General features: G+C 40.0%; 1 protein-coding gene across 1 annotated transcript in view; it reads left to right on the forward strand.

The window, feature by feature from the left end:
* Window positions 1-25,787, forward strand: part of tenm1 (teneurin transmembrane protein 1) — a 180,394-nt gene that overhangs the window by 16,701 nt on the left and 137,906 nt on the right. Inside the window, 1 exon segment of the mRNA XM_048234047.1 lies at window positions 21,870-22,166. Coding sequence (XP_048090004.1) covers window positions 21,932-22,166 — 235 coding nt within the window. The 5' untranslated portion in view covers window positions 21,870-21,931.

The following is a 25,787-nucleotide window of genomic DNA, read 5'->3' on the forward strand; positions in this document are numbered from 1 at the left end:
ACAGACATTTTCCCTCAGAAAAGGGTTCCCAGTAATTTCTGCAACCTAGTAGCACATTTACAGACATGTTGAGTGATGTACATAAATCTAATGTGCAAAACTTATCAAAGGACAAAATCCGGTAACACTTTATAATAACTACACACAATTAATCATTTATTAAGCCTTTGTTACTTGTTAGTTAATGGTTTGTTCATCATTAGTAATTTCTAATTTATCATCAGTAAAGCATTTGTTCACACAGTTATAAATAGTTTGTTCATAGTAAATAAGCCTATATCTAAACTATGTATATACATTATTGTTAATACTTAATAAATTATTCAATAATATGTTTTTGATGAAGTAATATTTCCATTATTTAATAGTTGTTACATACACATGCACTAATGATTAGTTAGGGTAAGGATACATATTTTATAAGCCACTTCCTAATACTATAATTCATGATTATCTCAGGAGTTAAGTGGTTAGTTAATGATATTTGTGATTAATGATAGTTAATGATATTTTGTGAGCTCATCTAAAGTGAGGACATTTTATGCCTTGCAACACATTTACAAATTCATTATAAAGTTTACACTTGCATTTATTCATTTAGCCGACACTTTCACCCAAAGCGGCTTACACATGTCAATGAAATTAAAGGGCAAGACGCCGGGGCTTGAACCCCCAACTTTATGGGTTACTGCATGTTAACCCAGCTCCCTATCCATTACACTACCTCTGTCCAGTAGTATTACAACAGTCAATTCAAAAATATAATATAGATATGCGTGTTTACTATGAACAAACCATTTTTAACTGTGTGTAAACATGATTTACAGATGAGAATTAATGTAGGAATAATGCTTTACAAACGAAGAATACAGCATTTAATAATAGTTTACAGATGTTTAATAACAGTGTGTAGTAGAAGAAAACAGAAACTCTTGCATAGTTGTAGGGGTTTCTATCTGGGCCAAGGTAGTGTAGTGGATAAGGAGCTGGACTAGCATGCAGTAGCCTGAAAAGTTGAGGGTTCGATTCCCGGCTTTCACTATTATGTCAATGGCCTTCAATTTAATTGACATGTGTACGTCGCAATTTCATTGACATGTATACGTCGCTCATTTGAAAATGTGTTGCAAGGCATAGAAAGTCCTCACTTTAGATAAGCTCACAAAATATCATTAACTAACCACTTGTAACTCCTGAGTTAATCATGAATTATAGTATTAGGAAGTGGTTTATATAAAATATGTATCCTCACCCTAACTAATCATTAGTGCATGTGTATGTGTATGTAACAACTATTAAATAATAGAAATATTACTTCATCAACAAAATATTATTGCATAATTTATTAAGTATTAACAATAATACATGAACATATTTTAGATATAGGCTTATTTACTATGAACAAACCATTTATAACTGTGTGTACAAATACTTTATTTATGAGAATTAACATAGGAACAATGCTTTACAAATGATGAACAAAGCATTTTGTAATAGTTTGCAACTGGTTTATAATAAGAAAATGATTTCATTATACAGTAAGTGGTTGTTTCATTACTTATTATGTATAAATCATGTACTTACAAACATATTTTTTGGATAGGATTATTTACTATGAACAAACCATTTATAACTGTGTGAACAAATGTTTTACTGATGATAAATTATATATGAACAAGAAATTACTAATGATGAACAAACCATTAACTAATAAGTAACAAAGGCTTAATAAATGATGAATTGTGTGTAGTTTTTAAAGTGTTACCCAAAATCCCAACAAAAATACACTCATACTGTATCCATACAGGGGTTCTTCTTCTCCACAAATGTGTTATAGATGTGATATACCTTTTAGCAACAGCATCAGTTTGAGAAAAAAGGTCTGGGGAAAATCTGGAACTTTTATTTGTGAAAAACACAGGCACTAGTAGTCTGGCCACAGCCACCTAGAATCTCCTTTCGGGCACCATGTTATACAGTAGCACATTTGCGTCTGGTTTGTCTGCCCATGTACTGTATATCTCGCATATTCCAGGGAGGCTGGAATGACAGTAGGCCACTACTGCTCACTAAGTCTCAGGCTCTGTTCCTAGGTTGCTTAAAAGTTCCTCCCAAATAGAGAACCCTCATCAGCCTCCTACGGTTTGGCAATGGCTCCGACTTAACAGCGGTGCAGTGATTTGATGGCACTTTATTGATCTCCATGCACTGTTGTGGCGTCTGAAGTGCCTCTGGTATAATTGAGGCCCCATGTACAAATCACTTAATCATTGTGCCCACAGTTCAGACTGGTGAGAATTCATTGAGGCGGAGAAGCAGTTCTGCACTGCTCCACTCCACCTTATGACACGGATCTTACCGTGCCAGACTCATTCCTGGGGAATGACTGTGGCTGATGGTTGAGGTGAGATTTTCAGCAAACCTGTTAAAAGGAGACACAGTTAGGGCGACCCTGCTTAAGTAATTAGAAGTCTCATCAAAGGGGTGGTTCTTGGCAGATAACACTCTCCTTGATTGTGTAGTAATTATTAAATGCCATATGGCAGTCAGTGTTCTTATGAGCCCAGCAATTTGCATGATATTGCTTCAAAAATGACCAGCCTCTTGGTGTTAAATCATGCCTCTTTAGAATGTATTGTTTTTTTTTCGATGTTCTTTTAGCTGACCTAATGCATTTTTTTTTCATTCCTTTCAGGTTGAATAAATCCACTTCAATCTCTTATCTTTCCGTATTCACATTCAAAACATGATGTACTATAAATCATTTTTTTTTATTTATATTTAAATATTTTATAACGAGCGGTAATGTGGAACTGTGATCACTGGTTCAACAGCAATACATTTGGTGCACATTTTAATGGTGGCTATAACAGGGGCAGGGGGCTATAAGTGTCAGAGGCTAACATGCCGTGGATGACTGTAGTACTAAGTGGTAAGGGGCAGTGGGGCCGGACTTTCCAGATGAAATAGCATCTTCACAACCCTGATGGTGTGTGTAGTATGGTCCTCTTTATGAGCTGCTGATGTGCCAGAGGGACACCTCTGTGGTTGGGGGTAATGGTATCGCTGGTGTGGTAAGTGCTGGAGTGGAGTTCAGCTTCGCTGGCATCCCTCCCCGATGCCCCCGCCCCACAGCAGCCCCTGCTCAGACCCCTGTCTCCGCAGCGGTGACCTTCATATGATATCAGGCGAAGCGTTGCTTCCAGCCCCCGCTCAAAACTCAGACCGCCTAAATCAGGAAGACACTTGCTCTCGCAGAAAAACACAAAATAGCCGAGAGCAAGGAAATATTCTTAGCTGACCTACGTTTGACTTTTGTGTTTTTCTGGGTACCGATTTTTTCTCCCTTTTTTTGCATATCATTTTCCTTTATCTGTATGAGTATATGGCGTGTGTGTATGTGTGTGTGTGCATTCAGATGGAGATGAAAGGAGGGGGTGGAGGGTGAGCAGTTTCCTGATAAATTATCCATCGGAGAAGCCGAGCAATTTCTGAAAGATAAAGCTTATCATTATGTATAGGCTCAGCAGAGTAGGTGTTTACCTATGTGGAATGAGTTTTGAAAATGGGTTATTTCTTTCCAAACTCAAAAAGTGAGTATAAATGATCTATGTCCCTCTTGGCCTGAAAGAAGCAGATTTCATTTGTCACTGTGACATATTTCGATAGACTGACTATGATAGGATAGAGCTCCAAAATGCCATATTTCTGACATTAACACTCTGAGCTGTGAAGCACTTTATCACAAGGTGCCAGCTGCAGCTTCACTTAAGATCCCAAATAAGTTCGCAATCTCCGCAAGACATCATTTCATAGCACTAAATCTGGATCTAAAACATGATGTCATGTCAGTGACACCGTACCGCACACATCATACCAAGAAGAGACGGAAAGAAAATAACATCATAGAACATGTTAAAATTAGAATACACCATAGGTGTAATCGGTTTAGTACACGTGTCAATACCTGACAAACCAATGGATGTAAAGGCCCCATGTACTGAGTAAATGCCCCCTGCACTGAGTAAATGCACTGCCAGGTGGAAGTAAATAAAGAGTTTGGTTCCAAAACGCTAGATCTCCATTTTTAAAAAAAATTAAAAGTCATGTAATTTAATTGTGTATTTCAAGTAATATCAACAAAATTGCAAATGGCGTTGTTTTGATTGAATAAAGATAAATCAAACAACAATACACAATTACAATTCTACTGTAATTACTTGGAAAACAAAATGTAAAAAAATAATTTATGAAAATTCATTGAAATGGAGGAGTATAATCTTATAAATATACTCTTGCTGAACGCTGCAGATAGCATGTCGTCGTCAAGTGTTCTTCCTTCACTTTATCACAGAGATGCCTCTCCGCAACTACATGTCGGAACTAAAAATTGTAGCATGGATTCACTTTCCACTGCAGGTCAGGCACAGCCTGCCACGTGCCGCGTGCACAGTGCTCCACTATCGGCTTCAGGAAGAGGCACAGATCTTTCTGCGGTATGACTTCCTGTTTGAGATGGCAATACCAGATAGACGGCTGTATCTGATCCTCCCCGGGGGAAACGGATGAATGCCTGGAGGATTCCCAGAAAAAAAGCCACTTAAGTTTCTACTCCACGTAGCAAGAAAGGCAGGAGCAGACATTCTTCTTTTTCATTAATTATTACTTGGAAGGAGCATGGATTCATGCAAGGGCCTCCCTTCTTCTCTCACATCATCTTTCCATCTCTCTCTCTCTGTCTCGCTCTGTATCAGCTGTTTGCGTCCTCACTCCTCACGTGATCCTCTATGCGGGGTCAAGGCGGAGATTCTGTTTCATGAATATGAATGAATAATGGTGGTGTGTTTTGCTGATGACTCACAGAAAGTTGCCCGTATGGCTCCAAAACACAGCCCATATAAGGTCACTGTCTTAGGACATGGTAGGGCTGTACAATTAATCGAATCAATTACTTCCAAGGATTATGAAAACAGCATAATCAAAATATAATGGTTATTTTGCTGCATTCAGTTACATACCAATTCTCTCCTTTTGCCTTGAGTTGCCGTGTGAATTATCTTTTGGATGTATTTTTTCAAAATGTTGCCATTATCAAGAAGCCCTAGGACACGATGAAGTGTTGTGTGTAAATGCCAGGAATTTTAGTGCAACTGCAACAGTTTTTATTTAACTGATAATACAGATACAGAACAGATTTCACTGGTTGTGTTTCATATGTCATGGACGGATGTTTATGGCTATTACTGCCTGTTTTTGGGAGGGTGCCCTTTTGACCTCGTCTCGTAAGGTTAAGGATTAGAAGTACTGTATGACACGATATGATTAAAGTCACTCAAACACTTGTGTGTTAGGTTATTTGGCTAGCTAACAATCATTTAGAGCTTTAAATGCTTTCATGTGCCACTGAGGAGCTTTTCCTGGGCTCCCTGGTGTTATGACTCAGCTAAACATTACGGTGCTAGCGAGTTGCTCTTTGAACATATGTCGCCAGCCATGCATCTAAGCTGCGTGTCGGACGGGCTTTCCAATTAAGCATTAAACATTATTTTGTTGATCCAGACAAGAGCACTATGGTTTTGGGGAAAAGAGGTCTTTAATTGGGTGGTTTCGTAGGTTATTTCCTCCAAATGCTCTAGGGATGAAGGCAGGCAGTGTAGTTGTACCCATCAGAATATTGTTTTCGGTGTAGAGCTGTGGTGGTTCACTCTACATTTTACTCTACTCTGCTCTTTACAACTACATCTGAAGAAAAAAAGGACTCCAAAAGACCTTGTAATCCAGGTTCATCCAGCATTTCTTCTCTAGGAACTGCCACTAACTAACTACAACCAATTCACTTTTCAGACAATCCAGAGGCCCTAATTTGATCGATGGGCAAAATGCAAAGTCTAAGTTAAAGGAACCGTATGTAAGAAATGTATTTCAATTAATCATAAAATGGCTCTGGTATGTCACTAGACATTAAGAAATCATGTTCATTTCAAATACTTATATCACTGACAACAGCAGTCCGGCCAGGATATTGTCATTTTAAAAAGTGAAGTTGCAGCCCTCAACTGATGTTGATGTTGTGTTTTGTCATGTCATGTTGTGTTTTGGTCTGATGCGCCACCCTCCACCTATGTACTAATCACGAAGTCAATTGTGTTTCGGCATCTAGGTTGCCAGCTCTGCCAGTCAGAGGGGAGGGGGAGGGGATACAACGCTCTACAGTAATTTGAAAGTGATTACAGTACCAGTTTTGGCCACAATCTTACATATGTAAGTTAATAACTACCGTAATTTCCCAACTATTAGCCGCGGCTTATACATTGATTTTGCAAAATCATCATTCAGCTATGAGGTTAATACACGGGGGCAGTTAATATGGTATTAATATGGTTTTGTTTCTTTTAACTGGCATAAAACACTGTCCTGCGGCTTATACACAAACAGGAAATTGCTGTAGACAAAATCAGCATGCTAATTTAACACCATGGGCAAGACATTGAATCGCTCAGTTCAATGCTTCCCTATGCCATATGATAGCAGTATATAATGCACAAGAACTTTGCTTCCTGACAGATTTGTACTTTGACAAAAAGAAGGTATCGAGGCACACTCAGAACTTTAAATGCAACAGTTCTTTTATTTTATTTTCTCCAACGTTTGCACTTTGCCCTACAAATAAATTAGGGAAACAGGCATGAGGTTTACTCACTCACAGTTACTGGACCTGCAGGCTACTGCTACACGAATGCGAATCATAACAAAGCTACCTTTCCTAGCGGTGATGTTTAGCACATGGTGTTCAAATGTCAGATTCTGCCACATCTGATTTCACCACATGATCAATTAGGGCCAGAGAGGGACTAAACAACCTTAGATGGATCACTGAGTTGCTCAGGATCTGAGTTAATCTGGACAGACCATTCAATCAGATCAGTTGAAAAAGAATTCAGCTTTCAAAAACAGAAATAATGAAACAGAAAAGATTTATTCAACATGATTCAGTTTATCAATTCCCCACTGCAAGGGTCCAAGTAACCGTCTTAATTGTGTCTTTTTGCTGCTATTTTGCAGCTGCTGTGAAAACATCACTTGGTGACCTGTTACCATTTTCTGGACTACAGTCATCATGGAGACTAAGTAGCTAGCATGTCACCAATGATACTTATCCTGAATAAGGGCCTCCTGACAGTTCCCGTAAAGCACTGTGAGCTGACCGGCAGCATGCAGACTGTGCAGGTATACACAGGGCTGAAACATAATGAGCATATTAGTCTTCTTCGGGTCATTTTTGCCCTCCTTGTCTCCACTGGATGATGCGTGTGTTCACAACTAGCATAATCATCATAATCACCTCATTAAAAACTCACTCAGCACCACTGATCACTGAACTCATTCCCTCCGCTCACTTTGTGAGTGTTTACTGGTGTGTGTGTGTGTATGTGTGTGTGTGTGCATACACTACATGTGTTTGTCGTGTGTGTGTGTGTGTGTGTGTGAGTCTTCATGTGTGTAAGCAAGTTCGATAGACATACACTTGCTCTTCTGTGTCTCTTTTCTCATGAGCCTCTGAGTGCTTCCTTCTCCAACTGTGGGGGAAATCTGCTCGAAGTGCTTCCCTCGCGTCCACGCCGAGCGGACAGTCGGTTTTAACCAGCGTCCATAATTATTATGGAGTGGAGAAGAAGCCCAAGCAACGGGGGAGCGAGTGACAGACAGACACTCTCTCACACACACACACACACACACACACACACACACACTCCATTAGTATTCCCCGTGGGTAGCCGTGATAACAGGGTTATTCTAGGGAAGCTGCCGTTAAATTGTACCATTTTCAGATCACACGAGAGATAAAGCCGTGCATTTTGCCAGAGCTTAATTATTCATGTGCCCTTTTAAAAATATGGATTTTCTCTCCCACTCTTTTTCTTGTTTTTTTTTATAACTCTAATGACATTTGCTGACTTTATTGGTTTTTGCCTAAGAAAGTTGAATATCAAACATATTGACAAAGTTTGTCCCAATGGATGACCTTTTCAGGTTTAAGTCCAAAAGTTTTATTTTGTTTCATACATGTCTGTTTATGAGTAATATAATTGATATATTATATAGATGTTGTGGTTATTTGTTGCCTAGTAGTGTTCTGGTGGCTACTACTGCGTGTGTGTGTGTGTTTGTGTGTGCATGTGCGTGTGAGCGGCCAAGAGGGTTTTCTACCCCATGGCATCTGAAACCATCCGTCGTCTAGCATTAATCAAACCGAAGAATTTATTTTGGCATATCTGAATCAGAGCCATATGTGATTCAAACATTCTGCCCTTGGTACATTTTTTTTTCTTTCTGCACAAATGCAGAGCAAACTCAGAGATGAAGATGCATCTAAAGAAGGCACTGCTGCACTAGCACATTTCCTTTACATATCTTAGGTTGCAAATTTAAAACTATTCTTTTGAGCATAGTGGTGGAAAGAAGAGTGAGAGAGAGAGAGAGGATTGGAGAGAGAGAGAGAGAGAAAGAGAGCAGTCTAAATCTGCATTTTGTCTCGTCACTGGGGATGGGTTTGAGTTTCTCTACACTGGCAAAGAATACCAAACAGTTTGTCCTGCCATAATGATGTTCCTCAGGTATTCACTCATGGATGCATTTTACTGCGTTAATAAGATGTAGATGGGGAATGAGTGTGTGTTTGTGTGGGAGCTGGGTCGCACAGGTCATTTGCTAGGGGCTGGAATGTAAACAGCCACAGTGTTTTATATCCTGCCGTCGTCCAGTTAGTTAACCGAGGTATTTTGTCAGCCATCAATTAATAGGCTATTAACTCCATGTGTCACAGAAGTACTGGCTCTAATGAGCACACGATTTGTCATATCTGTCATTTGCTGCAGTTGATTTTATAGATGCCAGCAGGTGAATATAAATTCTGAGTGTGAGTATGTGTGTGTGTGTGTGTGTGTGTGTCTGTGTGCAGCCCAGCAGACAACATAGCTTTTGCTGAAGGCAGAGACAGTGATCATAAGACTCCATTAGGGAGAATGTGTGGCGTTCACGATCCAAGGCTAAATCAATGATACAGTATGTCTCCAGCATTTGATCACCCCCCCCCCCCCACACACACACACACACACACACACTAACACATTTGTGCCCCCCCACTCCCTCCCTGCGTTCAGTCTGTAACGGAGGTCAGAAGAAACAGAGTTAGTAATAGAGGTGTTGTTTGACTCTGAGGTGTGATTTGCCATATGTGTAGTCTGGGTGGACATTCTGGGATTGGTTACCGGTACCTGATGATTGATTGAAGAGATGAGAAACTGAAGTGGTATTCTCAGCAGGGCCATAAAGGGCCGGGGGGTAGAAGGTGATTCACTAGTTTAGCTGCCCAATGGAATGCCTGATTAGGAGCTCTGACGGTAGGCATGTCTGGCACGGTAGCTGTCCGTGGTCCTGGAATGCCCATAGTTTTTGTGTGAGCGCTGGCCACTGACACTCGCTATGAACAAAGGGTGATGTGAGCTTAGAGCTACTGGTGAAATGGAGGACAGTGGGGTGGATTTGGGATACTTTGCTTTACCGGAGCGTGTGATGTGGTGGACAGGTGAAGAAGGTTTAAATATATAGGCTGCTGTCAATCATTCCTACGGTCTCCTGCCGAACTTGCTCAGAAAACATGTTTTATGAGATACAATTTACTGAACATAGTGTATTTCAAATATGTGGTTTAGAGACACATTTGGGTAGGTTATCTACAAGCAAGTGGTAAACATTCTGGTAACACTTTATAATAACTACACACAATTCATCATTTATTAATAAATAATGAAACAACCACTTATAAATGAAATAATTTTCTTATTATAAACCAGTTGCAAACTATTACAAAATGCTTTGTTCATCATTTGTAAAGCATTGCTCCTATGTTAATTCTCATAAATAAAGTATTTGTACACACAGTTATAAATGGTTTGTTCATAGTAAATAAGCCTATATCTAAAATATGTTTATGAATTATTGTTAATACTTAATAAATGATGCAATAATATGTTTTTGATTAAGTAATATTTCCATTATTTAACAGTTGTTACATACACATGCACTAATGATTAGTTAGTGTGAGGATACATATTTTATAAACCACCTCCTAATACTATAATTCATGTTTAACTCAGAAGTCACAAGTGGTTAGTTAATGATATTTTGTGAGCTTATCTAAAGTGAGGACTTTCTATGCCTTTCAACACATTTTCAAATGAGTTGTAAAGATTACATTCACATTCATTCATTTAGCAGACAAGCAACGTACACATGTCTATTAAATTGAAGGCCATTGACATAACAGTGAAAGCCGGGAATCGAACCCCCAACTGTTCAGGCTACTCATGCTAGTCCAGCTCCTTATCCACTACACTACCTTGGCCCAGACAGAAACCCCTACAACTATGCAAGAATTCTGTTTTCTTCTACTACACACTGTTAAGCATTTATTAAACATCTGTAAACTATTATTAAATGCTGTATTCTTCGTTTGTAAAGCATTATTCCTACATTAATTTTCCTCTGTAAATCATGTTTACACACAGTTAAAAATGGTTTGTTCATAGTAAACACGCATATATCTATATTATATTTTTGAATTGACTGTTGTAATCTGGGTTAACATGCAGTAACCCATAAAGTTGGGGGTTCAAGCCCCGGCGTCCACCAAAGTGGCCTTGTCCTTTAATTTTATTGACATGTGTAAGTCGCTTTGGGTGAAAGTTTCGGCTAAATGAATAAATGCAAGAGTAAACTTTATAACACATTTGCAAATGTGTTGCAAGGCATAAAACGTCCTCACTTTAGATGAGCTCACAAAATATCATTAACTAACCACTTGTAACTCCTGAGTTAACTAGATGTACCGCATAGCGGTACAAAATATGACCGCCGCTCAGTCCTGTACATCCGTTCCGCGAAAATAAATCACACTTCAATTTGTCTCCATATTTTACTCCATCCCCCACTCTTGAAACTTTTGTGTATGCTTGTTTGGCATGCCTGAGTGTGTGTGTGCGGCTGCACAGAAAGTAGCCTACTGGTGCTGAAAAGGTGAATAGATTGTAGAATAGCCAAAGAAGATGTAGCATTGTTATAAAACCTTTAAAATCTCTAAACAATCACAAGTAGGGCAGTTCATCACAGTTCATCCATTGCAACTGGATTGATGAAAGGTCACTTACACCTGTAGGCTACATTGTATTTGGGAAAAGCAAAAGGTATCAGCATAATGTTATTTATTTATTTATTTTTTATGTATTTATAAACAAAAAACATCTCTGTCAGTTCCATGCCGTTTTCAACAGCTATCAAAAACAAAGGTCATTTTTGGATGGATGGATTTTTTGTGAATGTTTCTTCTTCTACATAAGATTTTAGTCATCTTTAGTTCATGTAACACTTTATTGTCAATGCACAAATTAAGTAACAGTAGTCTGAAACGTTATTGTTAATGCACAAATTAAGTAACAGTAGCCTAGTCTGAAACGAAATGCTGTTTTACATCTAACCAGTGGTGCAAATAACTGACATGTCCAAATGGGCCTTGATGAAATGCGTCGCCGCTAGACTGTTCATACACATTTTAACGGGCCAAAGTTGAAGAGCTTTTGTCCGTTATTGTTCGCGGCAAATATATAGGCTGATTCATGTTCCCTTGCATTGTTTAACTGAGGTCCATGGCTAGTCTGGCTTTCATCAGACCAAGCTCAATCTTTTAAGAAATCAAAAAATAAATAGCGGGCAGATCAGGCTGGGTTCACCCAGCCTAGTCCATAGGCACCCGATATTGTTTAATTTTCCGATTGAGATATACACGCTCTGGCTATTCTAAATGCAAAAATGCATCAGGGAGTTATGACAAAACGGTAACTAACAAACTAGATCCTAATAGAAAGCTGTTAGCTTCCCTAAGCTACAGGTAGGATTATAAGGTAGGCCTATTTACAACATAAATTGTCAATAGGCTATGCTGGCGACACAAATAAAATCTCCTTTGAAACCAATGGCTTACGCCTTACAGTATCAAGCCGGACTTAAACTGTCATAAGTTGTAATAACATTCACGCAGCTCCATGAGTCAAGGAAAGCGCCATGAAGTAGCCACTTCTAAATGGGACCCACTACACAGTAGCTTAAGGTGTGTTGCTAAAAGCAGCCATAATGAAATGAAGGTGTCATTGTTTGGATACTTCACACACCGCAGCTTTTTAATTTCACAGACTACAACTACCAAGCTGTAATCAAAGCACATCGATTCCCCTCTCACACCCCTGCACGCACTTAAAACAAAATAAACAGGCTGCCTCAGTCTCACGCATGTATAGGCAAAACTGTATCAGACCGGTGTAGTGTAACGTTGGTAAATCTTCCATTGCACAGAATGATTTTGTAGCACGGCAATAAATGACAGTCGAAGATACAAACAGTGCTGCTATACATTTGCTTGATATAACCGCATTTATAGTTTTCTACAAATGCAATCAATCAAATGCCTCCATCACTCAACCAACGCTTAACGGTAACATTACCTAGGAAATTTTTCTGTAAAAGTCTAGTGGGGCTACACACCCACCAAATTTCATGTACCCCGGTGGTTCGGTGTCCCGGGTATCAATGACCAAAAATTCAGGGAGTAGATGACGGGAAAAAATTTTGAATTGTGTGCATGTGTGCGTGTACAAATTTGTGTTTATGTGTGTGTGTGTGTGTGTGTGTGTGTGTGCGTGCTTGTGTGTTTTGCCTGCGTATGTGTATTTTGTGCATGTGCATGCATGCGCATTATATGTCTACTGTGTGAGTATGTGTCATACGTATGATTACTGTAAATGTATGTGTGTGCGTGTGTATCTGTTTATGCACATGTGTGCACATGGAATGGGTTAACATGACCCCTGGAGGCAAACATACGGAAAAAATTGGTCATCCTAGGCCCTACAATTCTTAAGATATTCACAGAGAACTGTGTCTGCCCTAACCTCCTTTCGGGGGGTCCAGTCCAGCGGGGGAGGGCTACAGATCAAAACGAAGAATGACGGTTCCATGCTATTCATGTGGGGGGTACATGCCCACCAAGTTTTGTGTACCCGGTCTTTCAGTGTCCCGGAATCCTTGTTGGTGTACGTCACTAAATGTACACATAAATTATTTTATTGTAAGGCCCCCCATGAACGAAAGTACACAAAACTTGGCATGCATTCGGAGGGTGTCATAATGATCCTACACTTTTAATTTCGTGCAGTTTTGACCTTGTCAGCCAGAGATATTGTGTTGAAAACACCTAATTTTTGCTTTTAATTTTTAACTAGGTGGCTATACATGAAATAAGTGGTAATGGGATGGGTTGACATGCCCCCTTAAGACCAACATACATAAAAAAGGTGGACCTCCTAGGCCCTACGGTTCTCGAGATATTCACAGAAAACTGTCTCCGGCATGTAACCCCACATGGATAGCATGGAACCATCGCTTTTCGTTTTGATCTGTAGCCCCCCCGCTGGACTGGACCCCCCGAAAGGAGGGTAGGGCAGACACAGTTTTCTGTGAATATCTTGAGAACCGTAGGGCCTAGGATGACCAATTGTTTGTGTATGTTTGCCTCCAGGGGTCATGTAAACCCATTCCATATGCACACATGTGCATAAACAGATACACACGCACACACATACATTCACAGTAATCCTACGTATGACACATACTCACACAGTAGACATATATACGCATGCATGCACATGCACACACACAGGCACATAAACAGGCAAACACACACATGCACGCACACACACACACCCACACACCCTCACACATACCCACACACACATAAACATAAACATGTTCACGCACACATGCACACAATTCAAGAATTTCTCAGAATTATGACCAGGCAAGATGGGGGTGGGGTTGTATAAAATGTATATTACATGTGAAATCTATGAACTAATCATGTTTTGGTACTTGTTGTCTAGCAGATACCAGTGAGAATTGAGTGTGCATAATGCAATTCAGTGAGACAGTTAGAATCATATATGCCTTTCAGCGTGACTTATTTTTGTGGAAAACATGTGCTGGTCTGGGCGGCGGTCCTATTTCGTACCGCTCTGCGGTACATCTAGTTAATTATAGTATTAGGAAGTGGTTTATAAAATATGTATCCTCACCCTAACTAATCATTAGTGCATGTGTATGTAACAACTGTTAAATAATGGAAATATTACTTAATCAAAAACATATTATTGCATCATTTATTAAGTATTACCAATAATGTATAAACATATTTTAGATATAGGCTTATTTACTATGAACAAACTATTTATAACTGTCTGTGCAAATGCTTAACTGATGATAAATTATGTATGAACAAGAAATTACTAATGGTGAACAAACCATTAACTAATAAGTAACAAAGGCTTAATAAATGATGAATTGTGTGTAGTTATTATAAAGTGTTACCAATATTCTAATAGAAGAGCCCTATAGCTTCAGTCCCCTTACAAAAAAAAGTCAAAAAGCCCCTCTTTAAGGAGGTTTACCACTTACTGTGAGTGAACTTACCCAGATGTGTCAACCATGTAGGCTACTTAAAATACCCCCAGTTAGGAGGAGAGGAGGAATGAGAGGAGTCACTGTGAGCAGGGTGCGATTTGTAGGGGGGGATGGTGAGGATTTCCCCCCCTCTGGTTTTCCTATTCCTACCTCTGCTAAATTATTTTTATCGTCGGGGGGGGGGGTTAATGCTACTTCATATAAGTAAAGGGGGGGGGATTAATGCTACTTCATATAAGTAAAGCGCTGCAACGTGAGAACAGTCTAGTATGCTAGCCTACATAATAATCTGACATCAGAAACGCACCGTCACCGTCAGCACTCATGCTGCTGACACAGTGGCTGCGTTATAACTTAATTTGGCCTTGATCGTGCAGGACATTTCAGAATGTCGAGTGTGTAATCCATCATAAATGGCTAGGTTCAATGGAAAAGTTAGCTGGACAAATGAAAGAAAACGAGAAGGATTCAGTGGAGCATAATAATGTTTTAGAACCTTCAAAATTAGAAAACTGATGCAATTGAGATGGAGGACAACTGCACGTAGAGTAGAACGTAGGCCTATTGTCCGAAGGAACTTACATTAAATGAGGATATATTTGCTGAATGTCACAAAAAGTGTTACAGAAATTGCTTGGCATCGCTTATTCAATGGCTCTCTACCGAAACACCTGTAGTTTGCGTAGGAAGAACGAGAAAGCACTCGTTTGATAAATCAGCCAGTAGTAGACAAATAACTTTTAGAAATAATCTGTACTGCAAAAATGAATGTTGGTGGGTATTTAAACTATCTAGCGGGTGTTTTAACAGCTGCAAGAAATAGAAGCTTCATGGTCTTTATGTTCTGGTTCGTAAATTATTTTCATAAAACTTCAAGTTGCCCTATAACTTTACTCTCCAAACTCTTCACTGCACTGTAGGCAATTAACTGACAGTATGATAGGCTATTTATTTTCTGTAGGCTACAATAAGCACATTTATTTTTTCAACTTTTGTGTGGGCTATTTGGTTACCAACTAACACTGTTAGCCAATTCACTAACTTAAGACTTCAGTGCCATCATATACGACGTTTTTTTACACAACAAATACAGAAAGGATGGAGGCAGCAAAAGTAGATGAGTCATTTCAGATGGGGCAAGAACAAGGTGAATTTGTATGCTTGTCAAAACGTAGTTCTACCCTGCATTAGAGAAGCTGATGCATGATGCATCATACCAAGCACACTCGCTGTTTAAAGTCATACACCACGGTAAACTAAAACTAAAATGTTACAAAGGTGGCAAAAATAATATAGGCTATTATTAGCCATGGCATTACTAGGCTAGGGGCGCCTGCAGGAATTAATGCTATGGCACGCACCCCCGACCCATCGCCCCCGCAAAAAAAAAACATAACAATATACATAACATAACAACATCCACATGCAATAATACAACAACAACGTCTACTATGACCTATTCATTTGGACAACTTTATACAGCCCTATACAGGCTAAAGTTACCTTGTTTTGTTCTTGACGTCTGGCTTTAAACAGCTGTAATGCAGTCTATCGTTCTGACAAGCACACCAATTGCCTACCTTGTTCTTGCCCATCTGGAATAAATCCTCTAGCTTTGCTGCCTCCATACTTTCTGTTGTTTAAACTTGTGATCCATCATGAGTATTGAATTAGTGAATTAGCTCAACATTGTGTGCTCATAACCATATATAGATAGATAGCCAAGTAAAAGAAAACAAGTAACCTACGTGCCTGCATGCGTATTGTGCCTCCTGCTCAAACAAAATGTGTGCGCGTTAATTTTGATAAGTGTTCACTAAGTTACGTAATAGAAAATTGTAAATAGCCTGATGGCAGCTAATGGGATACTGTGCATAGTTGGGAAGGTATGGTGGGCCAATTTGGTGTGAATACACATTACACGCACACAGGGAAATTTTCTCTCGTTGTTGAGCCTGATGGTATGCACAGTGCGTACGCACGTACACCTGCAGGCGCGCCTGCTAGGCTATAAATCGTTCGTTCATTTTTTTGGGGGTGGGAGGGGGGTTTACAAACTTATTCAAATTCATCCCCCCCTCTGGTTTTTACACAAATCGCACCCTGACTGTGAGTCTCATCTAGCACTGTGCCTTGACGGTGAGGTGTTTGCTGAAAGATGAAATGGAAACGTCTTGATGTCAATCCATGCATTTGTTTGTAAGAGATTTACTAATTATCAGATAGACTTGTGAAATTGGCAGATAGTAAACAATCTTGGTGTTGAAATCAATTGTTATCTAAATTAAAATCAAATTGGTGTTTTCTTTCATGCAGGAGCTTCACTGTCTCTATAATTTGTTTGCAAAGAAATTATTAGATACATTTCACGGTAAATCCATGAGTAGTCTACAGGCATCAGTAGTGTCATTTTGCTACTAGATAAGAATGGACAAATAAACAACTCATTTTTATGTGTATGGTATTTAGCAGATGCTCCAAAATCATTTACTGACTAATAATGAATGTTTATTTTATTTATAGTCCTGCGTCCTGCGTTTGCAATTGTTTTGTGAACTATACTTTGTTTCCAGCCACATGTTACTTTACTTAATTGGTATAACAGACAAAAATAGCATTAGTGTATGAATAGAAACTCGGGTTGCGTAGTGTGTATTATGTAAGTGTGTTATGAGTGAATGACCAAGGTCGATGCTTTTACCTCTCTCAGCTTCATCTCTGACATGAGACAAGGAGCATTAACTGACACTCCTCACCACCATGCCAGCCTGCAGTCCTCATCATCTGCTTGTGACTCAACCATTTTCAGGCCTCTCCTCCATTTTCTCTCTGGCCATGCCCAGATACAATTTCTGATGCCTCACCTCTGGGGGCTACTATGCTCCCCTCTGAGCAATGTACCAGATAGATTAAGTGGAGATCCCTCTTGTTGATAACTTCTCTTGCCTCTTCATATGTCCCCAATGCCAAAGTATACTGTAGCTCAGATGCTAAGAAACAACGTCCAGAGCAGTCTGACTTAGCCGCGGCCAGACAATGTCAACACAGGTCTAAAACGGCAGAGCGGTGAGTGGTTCCGCTGTGTCCATGGCGAGCCAGCCAGGACTCTTGTGCAGGTAATTAAGTGAGTGTCTGGTCAGGCGGTGACCTATGGGGGGAGTAGAGTGGACACACCAGCTCTCATTAGTGTGAAGGGTGAGAACGGTTCAGCTAGAAAATTAACTGCTGCATGCGAGCGCCTCAGCAAAGACACTGCTCGGCTCCGAGATGATGACCGCCAGAGCCAGTGACCGGAGGCAGCAGGCCTATCTGTAGCTGAGTCTCCATTCAACTCAGAAAGTGTGTAAATGTTGACCGTTCGAATAGGAAATCCTCAGTGGAAATGCTTGAAATTAGGGTAAAAGTCGTATGAGAGATGGATTAGCTAAAGATTCACATAGGCTATAATGTGTGACTAAGGGTGATGGATATGGGTTAATTTGCATCACATTACATTTGTTAAGATTATATTACACTTCTGTTAAAGGAACCGTATGTAAGAAATGTATTTAAATTAATCATAAAATGGCTCTGATATGTCACTAGACATTAAGAAATCATATTCATTTCAAATGCTTATATCACTGATAACACAGTAGTCCGGCCAGGATATTGTCATTTAAAAAGTGAAGTTGTAGCCCTCAACTGATGTTGATGTTGTGTTTTGTCATGTCATGTTGTGTTTTGGCCTGATGCGCCACCCTCTACCTATCTACTAATCACGAAGTCAGTAGTGTTTCGGCATCCGGGTGGCAACCTCGAGTCGGGGGTAGGATGCACCGCTCTACAGTAATTATGTGTAAATGTTGGTTTCATATAGGTTTAGTCAGATTTTTTCTTTTTTTTCTTTTTTGCATGTCCAAATTTCTGTCAAGGATTCCCGGGACACTGAAAGACCGGGGTAGACGAAACTTGGTGGGCATGTAACCCCATATGGATAGCATGGAACCATCGTTTTTTGTTTTGATCTGTAGCCCCCCCGCTGGACTGCACTCCCCGAAAGGAGGGTAGGGCAGACACAGTTTTCTGTGAATATCTCGAGAACCGTAAGGTTTAGGAGGACCATTTTTTTTGTATGTTGATCTCAAGGGGCCATGTCAACCCATTCCATGTGCACACATGTGCATAAACAGATACACACGCACACACATACATTCACAGTAATCATACGAATGACACATACTCACACAGTAGACATATGTACGCATGCATGCACATGCACAAACACACATCACGCGGAGGCAAACACACAAGCACGCACACACACACACACACACACACACACACACATAAACATAAACATGTACACGCACACATGCACACAATTCAAGAATTTCTCAGAATTATGACCAGGCAAGATGGGTGTGGGGTTGTATAAAATGAATTTTACATGTGAAATCTATGAACTTATCATGTTTTGGTACTTGTTGTCTATCAGATACCAGTGAGAATTGAGTGTGGATAATGCAATTTAGTGAGACAGTTAGAATCATATAGGCCTTTCAGCGTGATTTAATTTTGTGGAAAAAATGTGCTGGACTGGGCGGCGGTCCTATTTTGTACCGCTCTGCGGTACATCTAGTTTGAAAGTGATTGCAGTACCAGTTGTGGCCACAATCTTACATATGGTTCCTTTAAATTTGCTCCAGTAACTTCAAGGTTTGAACCTACAGCTTTCGTTCATTTTTTTTTAAAACAAATCATTGCAGTGGTTTGATATCCAAAATATCAGATGAAAGTGGATCTCCTGGTCCCTTCCAAGGGAGAATATGTGAGCATGGGTGAGGGTACATTGTAAGGAGGCTGTGCAGTCATTGCTGAGTTTCCAATGTGGTGAACTTGTGCTAAAACAATTCCAGACCTTTTCATAAGATAAGGTGGGTCCACACAGAAGCAATGTGTACACATACGGCTTCTTACATCTGACATTGCTTTCTCTTCCCTTCCCTTCCCCAGGCAATGAAAACGCTGTTGTTTGAGTTTAAGTCAAAGTTCATGATTTAATTTCAGTGGTTGCACTGTGCAAGGGAAAATGCAGAGAGAGCCTGCACGCCCCGAGCATTGTGTTCACTGAGGAAAATGTCCTCAGACGTGAACAGAATATTTCTAACTCTACTTTTGCCATTTTGCTGGGGTGAGGTCAGGTCTTCCATCTCTGTTCGCACTGTTGGAGGCTTGCATTTGACTACAGCACTAAGACCGTGGGGCATCTTGGCAGGACAAACAACGTCAGCTAGATTGTATAGGCAGTCCACAGACAAACACTGTACATTTTCCAAGAGCAATAGAACCCTCCACTGGGGTAATGTTCCCTGAAAGCTACAGACCTGCTGTAAATGTGTAAAGGCAATGATGCCAAATCACAGCGACTGCAGACGCGATTTACAGTTGCTTGTGATGGCTACAACGGGATCAGGCCGCGCCAGTGCACGGGCCACTACACATCCTGTAAATCTCAGTGCAGTTCAGTCTCTCCATTCCATTCCACTCCTCCACAGTGGCTTCAGGGACTCGTCTCGACTCGACTGGACTGCACGGCAGTGTGCACAGCGAGAGGAAGGCTGAATGGAAGTTGACTGACAGTATCTTCTGTTCTGTCACTGGTGTTCATCTCCAGACGGCTGATGCTCTTCCTCGCTCAGTGAGCACTGAGTTCTCTCTCTCTCTCTCTCTTCCTCTCTCTCTCTCTCTCTCTCTCTCTCTCTCTCTCTCTCTCTCTCTCTCTCTCTCTTCTCTCTCTCTCCCTCTATCTCTCTCTCTCGCAAGCACACACACACACACACACACACACACACACACACACACACACAGAGCTTGTTACTGACAGTTGGCTCTTGTTACCTCTTGCACTCCTTTCATGACAGTGAAGCGTGGCTAGCCATCTGGTAACAAAGGCACTGGCGGGTCCACTGTGAGTGCTCCCTGGCATCCAGAGAGCCACCGAGCGCCATTCTGAAGGGCGTCACCAGGGGCCCTTGTTCTCTCACTAGGCTGTAGTAGGACCCATCACAGAGTAGACTAAAGTAAGAGCCTGCTGATGAAACAAAACTGAGCACATTTGAACAAACATTTTTTTTTTCTGAAAACCTCCACTGTTCAGGTATGATATCAGAGAACTAAATCAAGGGTTTGGTTAATGATGTAATTTGTGGTCAGGTGCAGTCAGCTGTAGTTACAGTCTGTGCTCAAAAAATCTACACCATGGTATATCTTCTCACGTCTTGGTTGGTCAGCAATGGTTCTCATAATTGTGTAACATATTTGATTGTGATGCTGATCTTTCAAGAGTCTTACACCAGAAGTCAACAATCAACAATTCATACTATTGAGCGTAAAGGAAGAATTATGCTTTTCGTAACTCAGAAAAAAAAAAACATTGTACATGATGTTTCCGGTGAAGTTGGTGTATGAATGTAGAGTGTAATTGATTTCTGCAACCAGCCATGTAAGACACGTTTCACATTTATGATGGCAGTGCATTCATTGTTCTCGTCAGTCTAGTACCTGCAGGGAGAGCTTTTCACCAACTTCGATATATTTCACTGGGAGCACATTGTAGGTGCATGTATTCAGGTGCAGGCATTATTGAGCAGAGAAGACATGCCCTATTTTTTCTTCTTTTAAACGCTCTTTGTGCTAGCCTAATATGTGACCATTAGACCACTATTGTGAACATTGCGTAATGACTAGACCAAGAAGCTTAAAGTGTTGAATTTTACCCCAAAGTCAACCAATGAGCTCCTGCCTATTTAACTTATAATGTTTTTATTTGTGATTATATAAATAGATCGGCTTTTCATGATGTTTACAAATGTGTTGTGTTTTATTTTATTATGCAGTGCTGAATGGCACTGAAAGTATAAGTGCAATGAAATAATTATGCTGTTATTACAGTAGCATAGGATCAAGAATCCCCCAAAAGAACTCACAATTAAAATGCATTAAGTTGTACTAAATATGAACTTACTGCAGCTAAACTGTATGTGTGTGTATCCGCGGTGTTAAGCCCCTTGATGTGATGAATATGTCTGCTCATACAGCTAAGGAAGGATAAGGGATGCAATATGTTAAATATGTAATTTCGTAACACTTTAGTTTAGGGAGCACATGTTAACCATAAATACTTGATTATATAAATTAGATTAGATAAATTAGAGTTTCTAACATGTTCCCTAAAAGAAAGTGTTGCCGTCATTTCTTCTGATGTTGTTTTTACATTGTGCTCTAACTTCCTGCTCTTTCCTTTTCCTTTGTCTGTCCTGCAGGGCGTGAGTGAGTGACTGACTGACTGAGAGACTGAGTGAGTGTGAGAGTGAGCGAACGGGGGATGAACCAAATGAACAACAAGCCGTACCAGTCCCTGTCCAGGGCTCGACCCGACATGGAGCTGTGCTACTCCAGCTCGTCAGAGGAGAGTGAGGAGGGCGGCGGCCCCCCCAACCACTTGCAGCAGCAGCAGCCCTACGGCCACACGCACAGCAGTGGCCAGTACAGCCACGACCGCAGGCTGGCCTACAACAGCCACCGCATCAAGAGGAAAAGCAGCCCTCAGCCCTGCACAGGTGACCCCGACACTCACACACATACATACATACATACATACACACACACACACACACACACACATACACACACACACACACACACACACACACACACACACACACACACAAAATGCACACAAATGTAAGAGACATATGAGCATGTAAAACACTGACAGAACTATGCACACCACCGTGAGATGAGTGAGTGCCAAGTCAGAGTAGATAACATTTAGCACCAAAAGGATGCTTATTATGTGATATGTTATATTTACTTGTGATATTTACTAAATTTGAAATCCTTGATGCAACAGTTAGTGAGGCTTTGTATGAAGAGTAAATGTGTTTGTACTGATGTGTTGTAATGTGCACAGCATAGCCTGTCTACGTGGTGAGTGCTGCTGTGAGTCTGGTGTGTGAGAAACTCTGTGCCATGTGATGGGACTAAATTAATCACCCTGCTACCAGATGGAGCTCATTTTAATTATCTTTATGCACATGTGTGTTGTCAAAATTGGTGGTGTGTCTGAACAGGGGAATCGTTTTGAATGTGTTGTGCATGCATATGGCTCTTCACGTAACATGCGTCTTATGTGTGTCTCTCTCTCTCTCTCTCTCTCTCTCTCTCTTTCTCTCTGATTGTTTAGGCATTATGTTTGCTATTACTGCTATTTTTGCAAAACTCTACATACTAATCACAAAACCTTAAACCAGCAAAACATTATAAATGTTTTACAAAAGCACTCAGAAATCTTACATACCGTAAGGTCACTTTTTTCCATTTTAAGACACTGCCTTTCAAAATACCACTGCCCAATGGATTACACACAGCCAACAGGTGTATTCATAATTATTAATTATTAATTATTATTATTATTATTATTATTATTATTATTAATAGTAGTAGTAGTAGTAGTAGTATATGGGCAATTCCATGCAAAACTGTCACGTCCATAACGGCAACTAAATACCATGGCATTGTGTTGGCGTTATGGATGTGACAGTTTTGCGTGGAATTGCCCATATTCTATGGTACTTACTGTAACTGTAAACTCGCCTATTAGATCTAAGCACTGTATAAGGCAACAGGTGAGTTTGCACATTCATACCAAACACATTCATATCAAACAGATGCATGCCAAACACATACATACCAAACATATACATACTGTACCAAATGAGATTCAAGCAGCATTGGTTGACCATGTTGTAAACAGTGAGTTAAGTCATTTGACCAGGATGATGCAGGGTCTGTGAAAGGATGCTTTTTAAATGGTCTTTTTGTCTCCACTAATGTTTTGACTGCAATTCCCCTGTGGGTTATTCTATTTAAAATATGTTCTGTTCTGATTCCCAGTGCAAAAGGCGTCACATGTAAATGGATAGATGCATTTAGTGATTTTACAATGTGGAGAGAAACAATCTGTCAAATCTAATCATGCTAAAAATCACACCTAAAACTGAGCACATTTGTGTGTAACTAATTCAAACAGGACCAGACTTGTGTTTGCCCTATGATGAAAAAACAATTATTTCTTTTATAAATAATGGTATAGTTTTGACTGAAGTGTTTCATTTTCCAAAAGATCTGAGGGAGGGGTTCTGATATTTTAAAAGCACCAGAGGCTGCAACTTTCTGCATGGATTTAAAGTGAGATTTTAATTTTTCCAGACACGAGGCTGTGATTTGCTTAATCGCAGAGGGTGTTACACTCTGTGCATAAAAAATGTGCCGTATAAATAAACACTTACTTACCTATTTGGGTGTAGCGTTGTGTTAGTTGTATGTAGTGTTTTCGGGGGGAAAAAGGGCCGATACTGTGATACTGTACTGTACATTATTCTGTGGGTAGGACTATGTCTAGTAATGCTTGTGCATGCATTTGAGACAAAGTTGAAGGCTGCCTAGTGATCTATTTGAGTGACACGCAAAAACACACACACACACACACACACACACTCACAATCTCACACACACACACACACACACACACACACACACACACACACACACACACACACACACACACACACACACACACACACAGACACACACAGCTCTACATACTTACTGATCAATGCAGAAGCCATTACAGAAAAGTGTTTTTCTTTATATACAGTAAGATGTAGAATGCACATCTCATTTCCATACATTGTGTCTATGTGCTCTCTCTCTCATTCTTTCTCTCTCTCTCTCTCACTGTATGTGTGTGTGTGTGTGTGTGTGTGTGTGTGTGTGTCTTTGTGTGTGTGTGTGTTTAGTGGACTGTGGACTGAATGAAGAGGTGCACTGTACAATTCTATGTGAGTGGTCCTCGATGATAATTGACACTCTGTTGCTGATGCTCTGTCAGTGGACCTCTGCATGAATGGCCGATAGGATGAAAATAGGAGAGGCACGATGCTGTATTATCTGAGCCATGAAGTAATCAAGGTCAACACTGCTGTTTAATGTAATGGCTATTTGTATGTAAAATAAGTGTACTACCAAACAAAAATGCAAACGTGTATGTGTGTGTGTGTGTGTGTGTGTTTGTGTCTGTGTGTGTGTGAGAGAGGGAGAGAAATTGCGTGTGTGTGTGTGTGTGTGTGTGTGTGTACATGTTTGTGTGTCAAAATGGTTGTGCCTAAGATGTCTAAATTGGTTTATTTATTCTTAGTCTGTGGTGACGTGTCCTCATTTTTGACCCGTTTTAAAGCTTTTTTAATGCAAAATAAACCTATACCCCTTCTTATTTTATGGGTCTGTGCATTCCCCTGTTATGCTTTGTGTCGAAGAGCAACATGACACAGTTGACTCATGATTCGTTATTATCTTTATTTATTTATTTATTGTAGTTCTTTGATGTATGGCCAGATTTGATTTGATTTCCAGTGACAACTTTTTTTAACAAAGGATTAACCTTTCAGAAACTGCAAACAGTGACAGATAGATTACGTAAAACTGTGGAATCATGAATTACATGAAGTAGATGCGGAGAGCAACAGACTTGGATATAGCAATAACATTTCAGGCGTGGTTCAAGGAGTACTTGAACGGCTGTTTTGATGTGTAGATTAAATAAATCTGAAATTACCAGTCAGATTCCCTGTCTTTGTTGAAATCCAGGGCCTTTCTGTGACTGCGCCTGTCACATGGGTTTCGATTAAAAAAAGAAAAAAACGTATCATGGCAAATGTTATTGTTTCTTCTGAAACATAGATGGGTGCCATGTTTGCATCACAAGTACGAGCACAGCTGGTATATGTCGTTCCATTTTGAACTCGCCAATCGGCATTGATCGACAGTGATACGTTCATGTGTAAGAGCGAAAATAGGGCAGGGGCGGAAAAAGGTAACTTTCCGATATAGGCCTAGAACTCCGAGTAGACAACAGCTGTCAGTGATAGTTTGTTAAATTTTATAACAATTAAAGATATACTATCTAATTACTTTTCATCTCTAATTTCTTTATTAACGACAATAGTTCTCAATTATTTGTTTTTTAGATGTTTTGCTGTGTATAAAAAACAACACAAGAAATACAATAAAAAGATTCTAATTTGTACATACCAAAGAAAGATGTACAGAGAAAGAAAGATGACATACTGTATGGTCTGCAAATGTAGTAATAAAGGTTGCCGTGACTAAGACGCCATTAT

This window comes from Alosa alosa, chromosome 2 (assembly GCF_017589495.1).
Source record: "Alosa alosa isolate M-15738 ecotype Scorff River chromosome 2, AALO_Geno_1.1, whole genome shotgun sequence".
In the NCBI taxonomy this organism is placed as follows: Eukaryota; Metazoa; Chordata; class Actinopteri; order Clupeiformes; family Clupeidae; genus Alosa; species Alosa alosa.